This window comes from Oryctolagus cuniculus, chromosome 19, assembly GCF_964237555.1.
Source record: "Oryctolagus cuniculus chromosome 19, mOryCun1.1, whole genome shotgun sequence".
NCBI lineage: Eukaryota > Metazoa > Chordata > Mammalia > Lagomorpha > Leporidae > Oryctolagus > Oryctolagus cuniculus.
Window position 1 is genome coordinate 49,654,278 of NC_091450.1, and position 20,553 is coordinate 49,674,830.

Below are 20,553 nucleotides of genomic sequence, written 5' to 3' on the forward strand. Positions count from 1 at the left end.
AGAGAGAGAGAGAGAGAGAGATCTTCCATCCACTGGTTTACTTCCCAAATGGCTGTGATGGCCAGGGCTGGGCCAGGCTGAAGCCAGGAGCCAGGAGTTTCTTCCAGGTCTCCCATGTGGGTGCAGGGGCCCAAGCACTTGAGGCACCTTCCCTTGCCTTCTCAGGTGCATTAGCAGGGAGCTGGATCAGAAGCAGAGCAGGGCCGAGCTGTGGTATAGTGGATAAAGCCACCGCCTGCAGTGCTAGCATCCTACATCTGATCCAGCTCTCTGCTGTGGCCTGGGGAAGCATTATAAGATGGGCCAAGTACTTGGGCCCCCTGCACCTGTGTGGGAGACCCGGAAGAAGCTCTTGGCTCCTGGCTTTGGATCAGCGATTTGGGGAGTGAACCAGCAGATGGAAGATATCTCTCTCTCTCTCTCTCTCTCTCTCTCTCTCTCTCTCTCTCTCTCTGCCTCTCTGTAACTCTGCCTTTCAAATAAATAAATAAATAAATAAGCAGAGCAGCCGGGACTCCAACGGGCACTTATTTGGAGATGTTGGTGTCACAGGCAGTGGCTTAACCCATTGCATCATGAACCTCATCCCCAGAAATAGTTTTTAAATATACAGAAGCACAAGCTAGTCTGTGGAAAATTCTTCCAATTGCTAGCAGGCAAATGGGTCATGAGATTTGGTTCTCACTGTAGATTTTATCAGAATTCCTGTCTGTGTGCAGCGCACGTCTGTAGTGCTGTGACTGACAGCACATGGGGCTTTGTGTGGATTCTCAGGGTCTCACCAATAATAAGTGTAATCAGCCACGTTGGAGGAAATACTAAGTTATCTCTGTTTTCTCCATGGAAAATGATGTCATGAAATTGTCGTTATATGAAAAGGTAATCAAAGAGTCTGCATATCCAAAACATGGAGGAAGAAGGGACCGGGTTGTGGTGCGGTGGGGTAAGCTGCTGCCACTGATCCACTTCCCATCTGGCTCCCTGCTGATGTACCTGGGAGAGCAGCAGAAGATGGCCCGAGGACTTGGGCCCCTGCACCCACATGGGAGACCCGGATGGAGTTCCTGGCTCCTGGCTTTGGCTTTTAGCTACTTGGAGAGCGAACCAGCAGATGGAAGATCTCTTCCTCTCCCTCTCCCTCTCCCTCTCCCTCCCCCTCCCCCTCCCCTCCCCCTCCCCTCTCCCTCTCCCTCTCCCTCCCCCTCTCCCTTTCCCTCCTCCTCCCCCCTCCCTCCCCACCCCTTTTCCCTCCCCCTCTCCCTCCCTATCCCTCTCCCCCTTCCCCCTCCCCTTCCCCCTCCCCCTCCTCCTTCACCTCCCCCTCCCCTCCCCCTCCCCTCTCCCTCTCCCTCTCCCTCCCCCTCTCCCTTTCCCTCCTCCTCCCCCCTCTCCCTCCCCCGCCCCTTTTCTCTCCCCTCCTCCTCCCCTCCCCCCTCCCCTCCTCCTCTCCCTCCCCCTCCCCCTCTCCCTTTCCCTCCTCCTCCCCCCTCTCCCTCCTCCGCCCCTTTTCCCTCCCCTCCCCCTCTCCCTTTCCCTCCTCCTCCCCCCTCTCCCTCCTCCGCCCCTTTTCCCTCCCCTCCCCCTCTCCCTTTCCCTCCTCCTCCCCCCTCTCCCTCCTCCGCCCCTTTTCCCTCCCCTCCCCCTCTCCCTTTCCCTCCTCCTCCCCCCTCTCCCTCCTCCGCCCCTTTTCCCTCCCCTCCCCCTCCCCCTCTCCCTTTCCCTCCTCCTCCCCCTCCCTCCCCCACCACTTTTCCCTCCCCCTTTCCCTCCCTATCCCCCCTCCCTTCCCTCTCCCCTTCCCCCTCCCCCTCCTCCTTCACCTCCCTCTCCCTCTTTCTTGGTCACCCTGCTTTCAAATAAATACAATAAATTTTTTTTAAATGACAAAAAATATAGGAAGAAGGGCATATTGGAGAGATACATCAGCCAATAAACAAAAAATCTGGTTTTTCTCTGGGTTTTATGATATTTATGGTATTTGCTGACAATTTTTAATTATTTTTCTGTTGGCGATTTTCCTCAGTCTAAGTGAATATTCTGTTTTTTTGGTTGGTTGGTTGGTTGGTTGGTTTTTTGTGGGCCTGGTTTTGCATTCTTGTCTCCTACTGCTCAGACTCTGGATTTGCCCTGGGCTCAAAGAGGACAGTTTTCTGTGTCTGTTTCAGTGCAAAGAGCTGGCCAAGTCCAAGGCCGAGGTGGCCTGCATCGCCATGTATGAAACCGACGTGTTCGTGGTGGGGACCGAGAGGGGAAGTGCTTTCGTCAACGCCCGGAAGGACCTTCAGGAAGACTTTGCACAATACTGTAGGTGCTCTGATCGCTGGTGTCTCACCAGTCTTCCCATTTCTGTGGCAAGGCGTCCGTGGCATTGCCTCCTAAGATCGAAGCGTTCCTCAAAACACTTGTGACACACCCAGCCCACCAAACCAGTAGCTCCTTGAGACCAAAAGCCCCCAGAGAAGCAGCCGGCACGTGGTAGAAGTGTTCTCAGCTCTGCTCTGGCTTTGTAGACTGAATTGAAGGATGGGGGGCCGGGGTCGTGGTGCAGCAGGTTAGGCCGCCACTTAGGATGCCAGCATCCCAAACAGGAGCACTGTTCGGTTCCCTGCTGCTCCGCTTCCGATCCAGCTCCCTGCTAATGCACCTGGGAAAGCAGCAGAGGATGGCCCAAGTGCTTGGGGCCCTGCACCCACATGGGAGACCCAGCTGGAGTTCCTGACTCCTGGCTTTGACCTGGCCCAGCCCCAGCCGTTGTGGCCATTTGGGGAGTGAACCAGCAGATGGAAGATCTTTCTCTCTGTCTCTTGAATAAACAAAAAATAAATCTCAAAAATTTGAAAAACACACGGTAAATTATCTTTCTTTCCTAAAGAAAACCTTGTATAAAATGTTCTTATTTTGGTCTTTTCTAGAAGTAAGGGAGAAAACCCGCCCCATAGTTTAGGGAGTGGTTGTCTCTGTTAAGATTCACGATTCAGCTACTTCTCTGTCCCTTCTCTCTGCTGTGGAATGTGGGAGGTCAGAGCCTTCGGTAAGCTGTGAGTGTCCACGCAGCCATGGGCAGGGGCTGCTCAGGGCACTAACACCTCCTAGGCAAGCCATCTCATCCACCACCGTCACTCACCTATCAAGCATCAAGTTGGCAATTTAGTACTTCCTACTACCAAGAGAGGTTAAAAAAAAAAACAGAAATGTTTGTCAGAGGACAAAAGTGTGTGTGTGTGTGTGTGTGTGTGTGTGAACAGAGATGGTTATATAGACATCTTCAAGATTCAGAAGAGGATGTATGTGGATATATATAGCACAAGTGTATGTACATACCATTTTACTGCAAAATTGATATCTAAGATTATACATGCACATATGTACATGTGTGTGCATACATGTACGTGCACACATGTACAACTCGTGTGTTTGTATGAGAAAGGGAGTGAGTGAAAGGTTGATGCAGATTGACTTTTGCCATCCCAAGTTAGGGGCTCTGCCACCAGTAAGGTAGGGTGAAATATGAAGGGATCTTTAAATAATAGAGTGAATGTGTGATTTATAAACAAGATGAGTATTCTCAGTATTAATGTCTGGTGCCAGTTGCACTTTTTAAAAAAGTTTCTTTTTGTTTTATTTGAAAAGCAGAGAAAGAAGGGGGGGGGGAAGCAGGCACCCATCTACTGGTTCATTCTCCAAATGCCCACAGCAGCTGGAGCTGGGCCAGGCTGAAGCTAGAAGACAGACACTCAATCCAGGTCTTGCATGTGGGTGGCAGGGACCCAGGCATTCGAGCCACCACATGGTGCCTCCCCAGGGTGTGCATCAGCCAGAAGCTGCAGTTAGAAGCAGAGCTGGGACTTGAACCCAGGGATCCTCTTATGGGATCTGGGCAATTTAAGCAGCAACTTAGCCCCTGTGTCAAATACCTCTCTCCACAGTTGCACCTCTGATTATTTGAGTGCCTGTCACTGTAGGGTCTGTAGTGATGTCTCCACTTTTGTTTCTAATGTTAGTAACTGTGTTTTATCTCTCTCTCTCTTTTTTTTTTCTTCCTTGATAAATCTTGGCCAGAGCTGGGTTAGGCTAAAGCCTGGAGCCAAGAATGCTATCTGAGTCTCCCACATGGATATCAAGGCCCCAAGGACTTGGGCCATCTTCCACTGCTTTCCCAGGCACATCAGCAGGGAGCTGGATCAGAAGCGGAGCATCCTGGATTTGAACTGGCACCCATATGGGATGCTGGTGTCTCAGGCAGCTGCCTAACCCACTGCACCACAACGGCGGCCCTTGTACTTTGAATTTTGCACTTGGCTTTTTAAACCTAGGCTGGTGCCACGTGGTTCAGACCTGTCTCCTGATGCTGGACAGAGACAGTGGCCACAGCCCCCTGCGGCCCTGCCAATTGACCGATGCTCAGCGTGTGTCATGCTGCTGAGCTGTGAGGGTCGCTGTGTCTCATGTATTCAGTGCGTATTCAGCTTAGGAGCTTTTTAGCTTACAACAGGTTCGTGGGGACTGAACCTGTAAGCGAGGAGCACCTGTGTTTTCTGTACCCCTGAGGTTGCATTTTGTCCACGCACAATTGCATTGTACAAGCCTCTCTAGCTCGCAGCAATTTTTTCAGAACATTGCCCCTCCAGGGCCACCGTCCTTGGCCCTGCTCCTGTGGCCACTGGCAGTGCTTCCAAGCCAGAAGGAGCTTCTCGTCCTGTCCTTGTGGGTTCTCACCTGCCTGTGCCTAGGCAGGTGGTGAGCAACAGCATTTGGGCCACCTGGTGGCGCTCACCTCCCATGCATTCAGGGGGAGCTGTTCTGTGCACGGCTTCCCAGGCACTTCCCTGGTCCCCCAGCCAGCTTCCCGTCTCCCAGAATTCCCAGAAGGTTCTAGACAGGGGGCAACATCCACATAGGTGGTTATGCTTACCAGTGGCTGCCTGAGGGTTCCATCAGCACCAGAGGAGAGCTTGCTTGCCACGCCCAGCCAGGGGCAACTTCTCAGCAGTTCTACTGCCACCCAAGGAGGACAGACCCCACCTGCTGCCAGCCCAGCAGACTCCGCCCTGCAGTTGGCCACGGCTTAATCCTTTCTAAGGAGGCCGGGGGTCCCAGCCCTGAGCGGTCCTCATTCGTTCTTTTCTTAGGAGATTTGCCTCAGCCTGGTTACCCGTCAGTCCGTCATCCCATCACCGGCTATGATGCTTTTGTCAAACTTGCCCTTTTCAAATGATTGTATGGGCCCTGGATCCTATCTAGACCCCTGGTTTGAAAACCTGTTTCACAATGTTTTTATTTATTTATTTATTTATTTATTTATTTATTTATTTTTATAAAGATTTATTTATTTGAAAGGCAGAGCTACAGAGGCAGAGGCAGAGAGAGAGGGAAAGAGAGAGAGAGAGAGGTCTTCTATCTGCTGGTTCACTCCCCAGATGGCTGCAACAGCCAGAGCTGCGCCAATCCGAAGCCAGGAGCCAGGAGCTTCTTCCAGGTCTCCCACACGGGTGCAGGGGCCCAAGGACTTGGGCCATCTTCTGCTGCTTTCCCGGGCTATAGCAGAGAACTGGATCGGAAGAGGAGCAGCCAGGACTAGAACCCATGTCCATATGGGATGCTGGCATTGCAGATGGCAGCTTCACTCACTACCCCACAGTGCCAGCCCCTCACAACATTTTTAGTAAGCAATTGCTTGGGAACCTGGCCTTGGAAATGTTGAATGCAAGGCCAATGTTGTATTTCAGTGAGTTCAGCTGTGGCCTATGAGGCAGGTGTGCTGTGACCAGGGGACCGGTTCAAGTCCCTGCTGTTCCACTTCCAATCCAGCTCCCTGCCAATGCACCTGGGAAAACAGCACAAGATGGCTCAAGTCCCTGGGCCCCTGCCACCCATGTGGGAAACCTTGATGGAGCTCCAGGCTCCCAGCTTCATCCTGGCCCAGCCCTTACCATTCTAGCCATTTAGGGAATGAACCAGCGGACAGGAGCTCTCTGTCTGTGTCTCTCTCTGTCACTCTTTCAAAGAAGCAAATAAAGCTTTTTTTTTTTTTTTTTTTTTTACAGGCAGAGTTAGACAGTGAGAGAGAGAGAGAGAGAGAAAGAGAGAAAGGTCTTCCTTTTCTGTTGGTTCACCCCCCAAATGGCCGCTACGGCTGGTGCTGTGCCAATCCGAAGCCAGGAGCCAGGTGCTTCTCCTGGTCTCCCATGGGGTGCAGGGCCCAAGCACTTGGGCCATCCTCCACTGCCTTCCCAGGCCACAGCAGAGAGCTGGCCTGGAAGAGGGGCAACTGGGACAGAATCCAGTGCCCCAACCGGGACTAGAACCCGGTGTGCCGGCGCCGCAGGTGGAGGATTAGCCTAGTGAGCCGCGGCGCCGGCCAAGACTTCACATATATTGAATTCTTTGTAGTTTTTCCTGAGTAGATGGGTTTCAGGGATGACATCGTGTTACATTACCCTGTCCATCATAAATACAGTGCCTGCCTTCCCTCCTGTACCCCCGTCTTCCTTAGTTAAAAGCCCTTGTGTTATGTGTGTTTCCTTTTTATTACGTTCAACACCGGGAGCACAAAGAGTAGGGAGCGCGGGCATCCACAGGTAATGACGTTGGGCTGTCCTCATGCATTCGCAGGTGTGGCCCAAGGGCTGAGCGACAGGAAGCCGCCAGGCCCTGTGAACGGGACGCAGGTGCCCTCGGGAGAAACGGAAATACTCAGGAAAGCCGTCGAGGACTATTTCTGCTTCTGCTACGGTAAAGTTCACGGGCAGCAGGAATCCTGCCCAGCAGGGAAGAGGGGGGCAGTGGGGCCTTGTTGCTGTGACGGCTTAGATTGTTCCCGGCTCTGCAGAGCCCACGTTCCCTCCGCGACACGCGGGTCCTCCCCTCGCTCTTTGGTCTGTCCTGTCTTAGTTGGGTTGACTTGCGGGGACCCTGGCTAACAAGCACACCCCGAACACTCTTTTTTATTAATTAATTAATTAATTTATTTATTTATTTATTGACAGGCAGAGTGGACAGTGAGAGAGAGAGAGAGAGAAAGAGAGAGAGAGAGAAAGGTCTTCCTTTGCCGTTGGTTCACCCTCCAATGGCCGCCGCAGCCGGCGCACCACGCTGATCCGAAGGCAGGACCCAGGTGCTTCTCCTGGTCTCCCATGGGGTGCAGGGCCCAAGCACCTGAGCCATCCTCCACTGCACTCCCGGGCCACAGCAGAGAGCTGGCCTGGAAGAGGGGCAACCGGGACAGAATCCGGCGCCCCGACCGGGACTAGAACCCGGTGTGCCGGCGCCGCAAGGCGGAGGATTAGCCTAGTGAGCAGCGGCGCAAGCCTATGTAGTGTTTTAAAAGCTAGATAACCGCAGGCAGGTTTTGGTGCAGTGGCTCACCTACTGCTTGGGACACTTGCCTGTCAGATTGCCTGGGTTCAAGTCCCAGCTCTGCTCCCAACTCCAGCTTCCTGCTAAGTGTACACCCTGGGAGGCATCAGGTGACGGCTCCAGTAGTTGGTTCTCTGCCACCCACATGTGAGAGAGCCCAGATGGACTCCTGGGCTCCTGGCTTCAGCCTGGCCCAGCCCTGGTTGTTGTGGGCATTTGGAGAGCAAACCAGCAGATGGGTAGTCTCTCTCTGTTTCTACCGTTCTTCATCTACTGTAGATAAATAAGTAAAAATTGTTTGAAAAGTAGGCTAATTCCCTATGCAGGGGTCATATTTGGTTGTAATAGAAGGACTTAGCATCTGAGGACTTGGACTATGGCTCCCAGCAGCTTCAAGCATTCCTGCCACCTGGGAATGCCTGGAGCAGTTGACTTTGGGGACCTCCAGCTTAGGGAATCTTGGGGTGTCAGGCTCCAAGTGGGGCAGCAGCAGCTCAGGCAGAGACACAGACACTGATGGAGGCCTTATCAGCACCACAACGGGCAAGTTGGCCTGACTTGTGCAATGTGACATCATGACAGTTAAGCTTTGGGGAAGTTTGGTGGGGGGGTCTTACCCACTTTGGGCAGCAGCCTAGGTAACTGGGGGGGGTGCTCCCTGCAGCCCTGGGTGGGTCAGGCCAAGCATCCCAAGCTATGTGACCTCCACAGGAATAGAGAAAGAGCTCCATCAATTTTCCCCTACTATAAGAAGGCTTAAGGTAAAATGTTGTATCAGTGTTCATTTTGGCTCCTGGGTTGGGACTTGTGCTAACTTGGGATACAGAGAAGGTGTGTCATGGTTTTGATGTATCCACTTCATTACATTGAATTAAACTGACCAGTGGAGTCTTAACACCCATGCCTCTTCCTCCAGGTAAGGCCCTGGGGACGGAGGCCATGGTGCCTGTGCCCTACGAGCAGATGCTTCGAGACCAGGCGGCCGTGCAGGTACAGGGGCTCCCGGCAGGCGTCACCTTTCAACACCCCGGGAGTTACGATCTCGCCACCCTGAAATGGATTTTGGAGAACAAAGCAGGGATTTCCTTCATCATCCACAGGTGACACGCTCTGCACCCTCCTGGTGTTTGGTTCGTTTGAAGATCCACTGACAGCTGGGGCCGCTGTCTGGTGCCCCACATTGGAGGTCCTGGGTTGGATGCTTGGCTCCGGCTCCTGACTCCACCTTCCTGCTAATGCAGATCCTGGGAGGCAGCAGTGGGGGCTGACGTAACTGTGCCCCTGCCAGCCCCCTATGTGGAAGACCCTGATGGTGTTCCTGGTTGCTGGCTGCAGCCTGCCCCTGCCCCTGGCTGTTGCAGAAATTTAGGAAGTGAACAAGAGATGGGAGAATGATCTCTCTCTCTCTCTCTCTCTCTCTCTCTCTCTAACAAATAAAAGTAATTAAAAAAAATATACTGGGGGCCAGCATTGTGACATCCCATATGGGCACCGGTTCTAGTCCCAGCTGCTCCTCTTCCGATCCAGCTCCCTACTAATGGCCTGGGAAAAGCAGAGGAGGATGGCCCAAGTCCTTGGACCCCTGCCACTCACACGGGAGACCCAGATGGAGCTCCTGACTCCTGGCCTTGACCTGCCCCAACCCTGGCTATTACAGCTATCTGGGGAGGGAACCAGCGGATGGAGGATCTCTGTCTCTCTTTCTCTCTTTCTCTGACTCTGATTCTCAAATAAATCTAGAAAAAACCTGAACAGTGTATCTATGCTGGCAGGTTGATTTCAATTCCTTTGTTGATTGTGTCCTGTTAGATTTAAGAGCTGATTTCCTGCCTCCCCTGTGCCTTCTGGTTGGTTGATGCTGTTGATTTTCTTACAGACCCTTCCTGGGTCCCGAGAGCCAGCCAGGTAAGTGACAGCCTCTACACCGCTAGTCAGACATGCTCCCTGCAGCGCGCTCACGGAGAGGGCAGCCTTGGGCGCCCTGGGCCGGGGGCAGGTGTGGGTAAGGGGGAACCACAGCTCAGGAGAGCTGCTCCTCGCGCAAGCCCTCACGCCGGCAGTCATTGCCATCCAGGGGAGGCTGTGGGTGCCGGGAGCCACCACGGCGGGACTGTGGACCACCAGCTGCGAGGGGACCCAGTGAATCTGTGATCTGGCTCCCAACCCCAGTTCCCCAGGAGAAAGACTGAGACTGTCTTGTGAGCCCTTGGTGCTCAGCTCTGCCTGGGATGTCCCCGAGAGCCCTGGGAAGGAGCCAGAGAGGCAGGATGGGAATGGTGTTAGGGTCAGCAGGGTCTCAGCAGGCAGGTCCTCTTGGGAAGCCCCGTCCATGGAGACAGGCAGAAGGCCATGGGATGAGCACCGGGGGCCGTGGTGGGGCCCAGAACCCCTCAGAGCCTCCTGTAGGCCAATGGGGAGAACTTCCCCCACAAGTGACGGCTCCAAAAGCACTTAGAGACCCACCCAGACCCACATCCTGCCCCTATCAGTACTTTGGGAGGTGCCAGGAAGCTCGGCTCGGAGCTGTCCAGTGTCCATGAAAGGCCAGATCGAAAGAGGAGGCCCTGTTGAGCCCACGTAGGTGGAGGAAGGAGCCGGCCCTGAGCCAGGGTCTCTCACGACTGGACCTGGTGGGTGACGTGGGACCCTTAAGGAATAGACTGAGCACAGAGCCAGGTCTGTGTTGGGAGTAGTTGTGAGGTCCTATACTCCCCTAGCTCGGGTTAGGGGAGGGTGGCAGGCGGCTACGAGATTGTCACAAGATTCCCAGGCACTGTTCTGATCGCTCTGTGTGTTCAGCTGTCCGACAGCACCCACGGGGCACCTGGCTCGGGACCCTCTGTGGTCGCCCAAACCCCTTTTATGAAATGGTCTTGTATTTGCACAGGGCCCATGGATCCACAGAACTGACCGTGTCGGTCAATCCTTGCACACCCACTGATCTGATGAGAAGACAGAGGCAGGGGGAGGCTTAGCGGCTCATTCAGGTTGCCCAGCCGATGAGCAGCAAGGCAGGAATCCACACCCACCCTCGGGGCCCCAGAGCTCGGGGAACTGCCCTGCACTGCCATCCCACGAGGCCCCGGAGCCGGGATTCCTCTGTAGATTTGCTTTCTGAGTATTTGCCTTTGAACTTCGGTCTTGCTTCAAGGCACTCAAGGGGCCAGCAGGTGTTTTTTGTTCCCACACAGGTGCTCCTGGCAGTGTGCCCAACGCCGAGAGAGCCATGCCGGCAGCAAACAGAAGGTAATGGGGGAATAATGAAAAACCAAACCTGCACCTGACCACAGTGTGTGCTTAGGCTCTGGAGGGGCCTCTGCATGATACTGAATATTAAATTAAACACTAAATTTAATATTAAATCTTCATCTATTCAGAATTCTAGGACTGTATTGGGTCAACACCTTTAAGTTTGTAACAAAGTACTAACAACGTTGTTTGAGGCGGTTTGGCCTTTGGTTGATGGGGGAGGGGCTCGGTGGCACACACATGCAGGGCCCTTGACTTCCAGGTATCTGGTCCTCACCCAGCTCCTTCTCCTTGCAGCTCTGGTGACCCCATCAATGTGAAAACCGAACCCATGGAAGATTCTGGTAGGTCCCAACTGATGCTTTTAGAATGAAGTACTTAGTAGGTCAGCATTTAACTCCTTTCTTTCATTTTCCAAAAAATAAGAAGTGGAAACCAGTGCTCTGGTTAACCTCACTTGGGGTCTATGCGGCGAAAAGTCCTATTTTACTCACAAAGGTTAGAAGAAAGTAAAACAAGATATTACAAAGTAACAAGATAGTAGGTAACAAGATATTACACAGTAGATGTATTAGGAGAAAAAATGTTATTTTAGTTATGCTTAAATTACCTGAGTGTGAAATGAGCAAAGGGCCTTGAGTACGTTTGGAATTATAACACGGCAAATAGAGCCGTGGTCTTCCTCTTGGATACATTTTTGTTTTACTGCCGTCATGCACTGTTGCGTCATTCCTGCATGTTCTACAGCAGGTGCGTTCCTAGGACGATGTCCACTGGGACAAGTCCCTCTGCCATGGACGAGAGGAGATGCCCCTCCACCCCCACCACTCCCCACTTCTCAAAAACAAACCAGGAGGAGGCACCTGGCTCCTGGCTTCAGATCGGTGCAGCGCACCAGCCGTGGCGGCCATTTGGGGGGTGAACCGGCGGAAGGAAGACCTTTCTCTCTGTCTCTCTCTCTCACTGTCTAACTCTGCCTGTCAAACAAACAAACAAAACCTGGGGGCAGGCATTGAGGCCCAACAGGTTAGGTCACTACCTGGGACGCCCACATCCCTTGCTGGAGTACCTGGGGTTAGTCTCAGCTCTCCCATTTCCTGCCACCCTTGTGGGAGACCCAGATGAAGTTCCAGCCTCCTAGGTATGGCCTGGGCCAGCCATGGGTGTTTCAGGCATTTGGGGGACGAACCAGAAGATGGAAGATATCTCTCTCTTGCTATCAGTCTGTCAAAGAAATAAACCTTTAAAAAGGGAAAGAGAAAGAGAGAGAGAAATAAAGAAAGAAAAGGAAGGAAGGGAACCAGCATTAATTAGAGGGGAACATGTTAAAAGGCTTAGAGTAGAAAAAGTATTTTTAAGCTCAAGTGTTTGATCAAATGATAGGGAAAGACCGAAAGCATTAAACAAGGGGTGCCAGTTCACCGGCTGCTCCACTTCCGATCCAGCTCCCTGCTGTAGCCTGGGAAGGCCGTGGAAGATGGACAAGTGCATGGGGCCCTGCACCCACGTGGAACATGCAGGAAGCTCCTGGCTCCTGGTCCAGCCCTGGCCATTGCAGCCATCTGGGGAATGAACCGGTACATAGAAGATCTTTCTCTCTCTCTTTCTCCCTCTCCCTCTCCTTCTCTCTCTTTCTCTCTCTCTCCCTCTCCTCCTCCTTCTTCCTCTCCCTCTCTCTCTCTACCCTGACTTTCACATAAATAAATGAATCTTCAAAATGAATGAAAGGAAGGGAGGGAGGGAGGGAGGAAGGAAGGAAAGTAATGTAACAAGTATCTAAAGCCAAAACTCAAAAAGGACAAGAGGACGAACATGAACACAAGCTGACTCTCCAAGGGTCAAACTAGAGTTTCGTAACAGACCTCCAGGTATGACATAAACAGTGCAAAATGTAAAGTGAAGTCCAATCTCAGAAAATCCAGCAGAGAAACAAGAATCGGCATCAAGAAGAAGGGGCAGGCACTTGGCACAGTGGTTAAGACACCCGGGTCCCCTCTCAGAGCACCCGGGTTGCAGCTCCAGCGTCCGGCTGCTGCAGACCCTAGGAGGCAGCAGGTGATGATGGCTCAAGTAGTCGGGTCCCTGCCTCCCACACAGGAGACCTGGGTGGAGTCCCTAGCTCATGACTTTGACCTTGGATAGGCCATGGTGGACATCTGGGGAATAGACCAGAGGCTAGGAGTTCTCTCTCTCTGAATCTATCCCTGTCCAGTTAAAATAAAATGTGTTTAAAAGAAGAAAAGAGAAAAGGGAGGATAGAGACTTACGCGTGGATAAACCAGAAGTCAGAATGTCAGCGTCCCTGAGGGGACAGGTGTGGTTAAAGTGCAGGAGCCCCCACAACTCTGGGGAGGGACAGGACCCCAAGTGGACCAGGCTCCTCCTCTGTCTTACTCAGGGGTCCTGCGGCCACAACTGTGGGGAGTTTTGTGCCCACCATGTCCTCAGCAGCTGCCCCGTCGTCCCAGGGTGGTTCAGGACCCAAGCAGGGCCCAAGCACTTGGGCCATCCTCCACTGCACTCCCGGGCCACAGCAGAGAGCTGGCCTGCAAGAGGGGCAACCGGGACAGAATCCGGCGCCCCGACCAGGACTAGAACCCGGTGTGCCAGCGCCGCAAGGCGGAGAACTAGTCTATTGAGCCACGGCACCGGCCTCAAATACATACTTTTAAAAAATAATATTTATAACAGGTCATATAAATGTATGGGGCATTCAGCACTCATGATAGGGAAAGTGTCCCCAGACCGGGACCTTACCTGGGGATCCATCCTCTCGCTGCTCTTCTCCCCGTCTTTGTTTCTCTCTCCTCCTCTCTTCTTGCTGACATTATTTTACACTGATATAATCTATCATTTCATAAATCCTTTTTTTTTTTTTTTGACAGGCAGAGTGGACAGTGAGAGAGAGAGACAGAGAGAGAAAGGTCTTCCTTTGCCGTTGGTTCACCCTCCAATGGCCGCCGCTGCAGCCGGCGCACCGCGCTGATCCGATGGCAGGAGCCAGGATCCAGGTGCTTTTCCTGGTCTCCCATGGGGTGCAGGGCCCAAGCACCTGGGCCATCCTCCACTGCACTCCCTGGCCATAGCAGAGAGCTGGCCTGGAAGAGGGGCAACCGGGACAGAATCCGGCGCCCCAACCGGGACTAGAACCTGGTGTGCCGGCGCCGCAAGGTGGAGGATTAGCCTATTGAGCCACGGCGCCGGCTTCATTTCATAAATCCTATACATAAACTTATATGTGTGGATATCTTTCTATTCTTTTATATTTATAGTATTTATATTTCTGGTTTTGTGTGTGTGTGTGAAGATTTATTTAAAAAGCAGAGTTACAGAGAGGGAGAGGCAGAGGGCTCCCCAAAGGGCTGCAACAGTTGGGGCTGGGCCAGGCCAAAGCCAGGAGGCTGTAACTCCATCTGGGTCTCCCACGTGGGTGGCAGGGGCCCAAGGACTTGGGCCATCCTCTGCTGCTTTTGCCAAGCCATTGAGGGGAGCTAGATCAGAAGCAGAGCAGCCGGGACTTGAACTGCTGCCCATATGGGACGCATGCATCGCAGGTGGTGGCTTAACCCGTGGCACCGCAGTGGCAGCCTCTATGTGATGTGTATATTTGCATTGACAGCCACGTTTGCCCACGGCGAGAGAGCCCTGGGCTTCTGGCTGACTGTGGTGTCGCTCTATTCATCACCACAGCCCCTGCACGTCAGCCACACCGGTCCTGGTTCTCGGTTGCTGGGTTTGACCTAACATGTGGTTGTTTTAATTTCTGTGGCCTCCCAAGGCATCCCACGGGCAGCGGCGGATGTGTCTATCAAAAAAGAATCGGAAGATCCCAGCTACCACGAATGTCACACGCAAGGTAATACTGTCTGATCATCACTGTCTTAACGAGTAGAAAAGTGTCCCTTGCCACCCATCCGAAAAGCAGGCCAAGAGTCGCAGAGCCCTGTGTGTGTCTCCCTAGGAATTAGCACACTTGCCCTTTAAGGTAAACACTCTTTCAGTCTTCAGCAGCCCGGCCTGGTCCTCCCGGAGTGTGGGTCTGCACTGTCCTCCCCGAGCGCGTTCCCGAATCCCGCCTGTCCCTCGGTGTCTGAGCAAGGAGAGACGGAACTGGAGTGCCTGGCCTTCATCACCGTGGGGTACCACTGGCATCAGACACCTCCAGTGGGCAGGAGGACTGGTGACAGCAAGCCCACACAGTACTCAGGCGCGCACAGGGACCCCATGTCTTGCGTGTTATTTGATGAACTAGACTGCCATGCACCTTGCACACTCATTCTGTCTTCCGTTAGTAGTGTTAATATTAGTGTTATTAAAGAGGCAGTGGGACAGAGACAGAGCACCCCCGGTTCACTCCCCGAATCCCCTCAATGGCCAGAGCTGGGAGCTCTCCCTCGTGAGTGACAGGGGCGCAGCTACTGAGCCGTCACCGCTGCCTCACGGGGGCAGTGTTGGCAGGAAGTTGGCTTGGAAGCAGGAGAGGGACCGTAACCCCTGGGATGCAAGAGTCCCAACGCATAGGCCGAACCCCACCCCTGTTCTCCATCTCTGCGCATGCCTGTGGGCAGAGCGTGGGAAACAGGGTGATTTTTATCCCCCAAACGTGATAGTCAAATGTGAAACATTTGCCACAGAAACCTTAACCAGAATTTTCTCGGAGTGTTAAGTAGCTCTGTAAGTTTTGTTGGGAAATTATTTTTTTTAATCTAAAGGCAGAAAGAAATGAACGCATCTGCTTGTCACTGCTGTCCTGCCCCCCCCCCACACACTTCCCAAGAGCCTGCTCAGAACCCCCCAGCCCCGAGCGCTTGGTGCAGCCTGGGCTCCCCCTGTCCCTCCCCCCTCCCCCACCCCACACCTCCCAGAGCCTGCTCACAACCTCCCAGCCCGAACACTTGGTGCAGCCTGGGCTCCCCCTGTCCCTCCCCCCTCCTCCACCCCACACCTCCCAGAGCCTGCTCACAACCTCCCAGCCCCGAACGCTTGGTGCAGCCTGGGCTCCCCCTGTCCCTCCCCCCTCCCCCACCCCACACCTCCCAGAGCCTGCTCACAACCTCCCAGCCCCGAACACTTGGTGCAGCCTGGGCTCCCCCTGTCCCTCCCCCCTCCTCCACCCCACACCTCCCAGAGCCTGCTCACAACCTCCCAGCCCCCAGCACTTGGTGCAGCCTGGTCTCCCCCGTCCCACTCCCAGCCTCCCAGAGCCTGCTCACAACCCCCCAGCCCCGAGCACTTGGTGCAGCCTGCTGTGTGCTGTTGCTGCTCCCTGAGGACTCCCTCAGCTTAGCCCTGAGCCTGGCAGGAGGACACAGCCCCTACTCCCACCCAGAGCCCCCAGGCTCGCTCATTCGGATCCCCGGACACCTGCTTCTGCCCTTCACAAAGACCTGCATCCCCTCTCTGTCTGAACTCCCATTGCTCTGAACAGTACTGACACATCACCTCGTGTCCTCGTGAGCATAGGTGACCTTGCTGGAGGGAACCGGTGGATGAAAGATCTGTCTCACTGTCTCTCTCTCTCTCTCTCTCTCATTCTGCCTTTCAAGTCAGTAAATAAATCTTTAAAGAAAAAAAAAAATTCCCGAGGCCAGCGCTGTGGTGTAGTGGGTTAAGCATCCACCTGCATATGGTCACTGGTTCGAGTCCTGGCTTCTCCACTTCCGATCCAGCTCCCTGCTAATGCTCCTGGGAAAGCACCCAAGGATGGCCCAAGTGCTTGGGCCCCTGCCACAACATGGGAGACCTGGGAAAAGCTCCTGGCTCCTGGCTTTGGTCTGGCCCAGCCCCAAGCATTGTGGCCATTTGGGGAGTGAACCAGTAGGTGAAAGATCTTTCTCTGTCTCTCCCTCTCTCTCTCTGTTACTATACCTTTCAAAATATATAAATAAATCTTAAAAAAAATCTTTTTTTTTTTTGACAGGCAGAGTGGACAGTGAGAGAGAGAGACAGAGAGAAAGGTCTTCCTTTGCCGTTGGTTCACCCTCCAATGGCCACCGCGGCCAGTGCGCTGCGGCCGGCGCACCATGCTGATCCGATGGCAGGAGCCAGGTACTTATCCTGGTCTCCCATGGGGTGCAGGGCCCAAGGACCTGGGCCATCCTCCACTGCACTCCCTGGCCACAGCAGAGAGCTGGCCTGGAAGAGGGGCAACCGGGACAGAATCCGGGGCCCCGACTGGGACTAGAACCTGTCGCTCCCCCTCTTTGCGTAGGAACGACACAGGACCCTGCGCTGTTCTTTTGTCTGCTCGGCCCTCCCCGGGTTTGCTGCTGGTCCTTCCCGGGTTGGCTGCCGTCCTTCCACCTCCGTGGAAGGGCGGTTCCCCCTGCCACTTTCGCCACTTTCCCCACTTCCGCGGGGGAGCGGCACACCGCCGGCCGGCTCTCTCGGGGGCTGCTCAGATGTTCCTCAGGTGTTCCTGGTGCATGTTGTCTCTCTCCTCCTTTATAGTCCTCTTCCACCAATCCCAACTCTGCTACCCACACGCCACGTACGCTGCTCTCCTCCAATCAGGAGCAGGTCCTGCTGTTTATTGGTTGAACTGGAGGCAGCTGCGTAGAAGCTGTTTACTCCTCTCCCAGCTCCATATTGTGGGAGAGCAGATGCATAGAATAAGTCTTAATTCGAGTAACTTAGTCTAGTCCGAGTTGCTCCCCACAAGAACCCAGTGTGCCGGCGCCGCAAGGCGGAGGATTAGCCTAGTGAGCCGTGGCACCGGCCAAAAAAAAAAAATCTTAAAGCAAATGAATGTTGCTATGTAGGATCATACTCCATGACCAAAAGGGAGTTTGTGCTGGTGCAGGTCTAACATCCAAGTCTCCGGTCCCCTCCCCCAACCCCCTTGCCCTTCTCTGCCTCCAGATGGTGCGTGCCCCATGCCCACCCTAGTCCCTCCACTATCTTGTCCCGTGAGTGACTTTTCCTGCTCCCAAACCTGTCCGAGTGTCACCCAGATAGGCCACCTCGTGGTAGTAGTGGTTTTTTTTTTTTTTTTTTTTTTTTTTTGCCATAGGATTTTCTGAGCAGAACTGCAATCCTTCACCCTTTGTTTGTGGCGTAGTGATGGGGAAGTTGGCTAATCAACGGGCTGGATTGCCAATCCTGTGCAGCGTTGCCACACTGTGCACCTTGGCTACAGAAAAAGGCTTTTTGCTTTTACCTGTTTGCACATGAGCTGCAAGAGGTGTACTTTGTAAATTTGTTGTTATTGAGAGGCAAACAGACAGACATACCTCCTATCTGGTGTTCGCTCCCGAGGTGCCTGCAAACAGCCACGGCTGGGCCAGGCCCAAGCTGGGGACTGACTCCAGGCCTCCCACATGAGTGGCAGGAACGCAGCCCAAGGCGTGCGCTAGCAGGAAGCAGAGTCAGGACTCAGACCCTGTGAGACGGGTTGCAGGTGCCTCCGACAGCTGGGCCCGGCGCCTGCCCCTGACCCTGACCTGTCCCCACCGTCAGCCCCGACTGACGTGGAGCAGTGTCCTGACAAGGCGTGAGAGCACGTGGTCGCCTGTGGACAGCACAGTCTATGCCTGGCCTCCTGCCTGCCGCCCTTCACCGCCTCGGCCACGGCTGCTTCTTGGCAGGCAGCGTGAGCCTGGTCTGTAACCTCCCCTGTGTCTTCCAGTCATTGTGGAATCGGTGATTGGCAGGTGCTTCCTAGTGGGCTCTCCTAAGACCACCCACGGGGGCCAACTTAGGAGACTAGCTGTGAGTTCCCCAGCTTGGCCCATCTGGGTGGTCTTTCATGCTTGGGCCTCAGTGGCTCTGATGTAAGTCGTGGGAATGGGAATGAAATGTATGTCCCAGCTTGTAGGCAGCCAACAACTAGAAAGCCAGAAAGTGGGGCGGGTTCACGTTCAGTCACTCATCGGAGGGAACACTTCCTGTTAGAATGCAGACGTCTGTGTCGCGGCCTTACCATGAAGGGGAAAACATACAAGAAAGCAAAAATGAAATGCTTAAATCTTTTCTTTTTTTTTTTCCAGGTGCTGACAGACAGACAGTGATGAATAATTTTATAGTATAGATAATACAATAATAATAAAACCCCCAATTTATTTGGATTTAGCCTTTTACCCAGCTAGATTAAAATATGTGCTGATTGCCTCCCCCATTTTTGTCCTCTTAAAGAATTCTAGGGGATAAAATCTATGAGGCTTTTTTTTTTTTTTTTTTTTTTTTTTTTTGACAGGCAGAGTTAGACAGTGAGAGAGAGAGACAGAGAGAAAGGTCTTTCTTCTGTTGGTTCACTCCCCAAATGGCCGCTACGGCCAGCGCTGCGTTGATCCGAAACCAGGAGCCAGGTGCTTCTTCCTGGTCTCCCATGGGGTGCAGGGCCCAAGCACTTGGGCCATCCTCCACTGCACTCCCGGGCCACAGCAGAGAGCTGGACTGGAAGAGGAGCAACCGGGACTAGAACCCGGTGCCCCAAACAGGACTAGAATCCGGTGCCCATATGGGATGCCGGCGCCACAGGTGGATGATTAACCAAGTGAGCCACGGTGCTGGCCCAAAATATGAGGCTTTTAAAAAGAGGTCATAGGGGCCAGAGTTGTGGTACAGCAGATTAAGCCACTGCCCTCGATGCCAGCGTCCCATACCAGAGCGCTGGCTCGGATCCCGGCCGCTCTGTTTCCTCTACAGCTTGCTGCTCATGCACCTGGCAGGCAGCAGATGACAGCCCCTGTGCTCGGGCCCCTGCTGCCATGTGAGGGGCCGGGATGGGGTTCTGAGCTCCTGGCTTTGCCTGGCCCAGCTCTGGCTGTTGTTACCATTTGGGGAGTGAACCAGCCGATGGAAGATCTCTCTGCCTTTCAAATACATAATGTAAATTTTTTTTTTTTTTTGACAGGCAGAGTTAGACAGTGAGAGAGAGAGAGAAAGGTCTTCCTTCTGTTGGTTCAACCCAAATGGCCGCACCGGATTCTGTCCCAGTTGCCCCTCTTCCAGTCCAGCTCTCTGCTGTGGCCTGGGAGGGCAGTGGAGGATGGCCCAAGTGCTTGGGCCCTGCACCCATGTGGGAGACCAGGAAGAAGCACCTGGCTCCTGGCTTTGGATCGGCACAGCGCTGGGCGTAGCAGCCATTTTGGGGGTGAACCAATGGAAGGAAGACCTTTCTGTCTCTCTCTCTCTCACTATCTATAGCTCTACCTGTCAAATAAATAAATACATAAATACACTCACATCAGGGAGGAACATATGGACAGCACATAGATGTGATGTCATCTAAGCATCACCAAAGTGTGTAATTCCTCCCATGCTTAGCAGGAATCCCCAGACCAGAGAGGGAAGATGGAGGCTCCGCATGTGACTGGTTTATTTTTATTTATTTATTTATTTATTTATTTATTTATTTATTTATTTATTTATTTTTTGACAGGCAGAGTGGACAGTGAGAGAGAGAGACAGAGAGAAAGGTCTTCCTTTGCCGTTGGTTCACCCTCCAATGGCCGCCGCGGCCGGCGTGCTGCGGCCGGCGCACCGCGCTGATCCGATGGCAGGAGCCAGGAGCCAGGTGCTTTTCCTGGTCTCCCATGGGGTGCAGGGCCCAAGCACCTGGGCCATCCTCCACTGCACTCCCTGGCCACAGCAGAGAGCTGGCCTGGAAGAGGGGCAACCGGGACAGAATCCGGCGCCCCAACCAGGAGTAGAACCCAGTGTGCCGGCGCCGCTAGGTGGAGGATTAGCCTAGTGAGCCGCGGCGCCGGCCGTGACTGGTTTATTAGGGCAGCTCACATACGGGCATCTGACGGGGCGGAGCGGAGGCCTGGTCGGAAGCTGCAAGGAGGTTTCCCAGGCAGGGCAGCAAAAGAGGAAAGATGCGGTCCATTGACGGGTTGCACAGGGAGACAGGGTAGGAGCTTATTCCCCAGCGGGGTTTCACGTGGGTTCAGGAGCCAGCCTCTCAGGCGCTCTGCTGGTCTTCCCGGCCGTGTCTGGAAGGCT

At 53.7% G+C, this 20,553-nt stretch overlaps 1 protein-coding gene across 5 annotated transcripts in view; it reads left to right on the forward strand.

The window, feature by feature from the left end:
* LOC100339432 (general transcription factor II-I repeat domain-containing protein 2B) overlaps positions 1-20,553 on the forward strand; it is a 52,915-nt gene that overhangs the window by 15,957 nt on the left and 16,405 nt on the right. For 2 of the 5 annotated variants that reach the window (XM_070064505.1, XM_070064506.1), the window contains 7 exons: positions 2,166-2,304; positions 6,613-6,732; positions 8,273-8,456; positions 9,233-9,261; positions 10,548-10,602; positions 10,903-10,949; positions 14,384-14,461. In XM_070064505.1, the coding sequence (XP_069920606.1) occupies positions 2,166-2,304; positions 6,613-6,732; positions 8,273-8,456; positions 9,233-9,261; positions 10,548-10,602; positions 10,903-10,949; positions 14,384-14,461 (652 nt within the window). The remainder of the gene's footprint in view (positions 1-2,165; positions 2,305-6,612; positions 6,733-8,272; positions 8,457-9,232; positions 9,262-10,547; positions 10,603-10,902; positions 10,950-14,383; positions 14,462-20,553) is intronic. The other 3 variants (XM_070064502.1, XM_070064503.1, XM_070064504.1) reach the window with 2 other exon arrangements.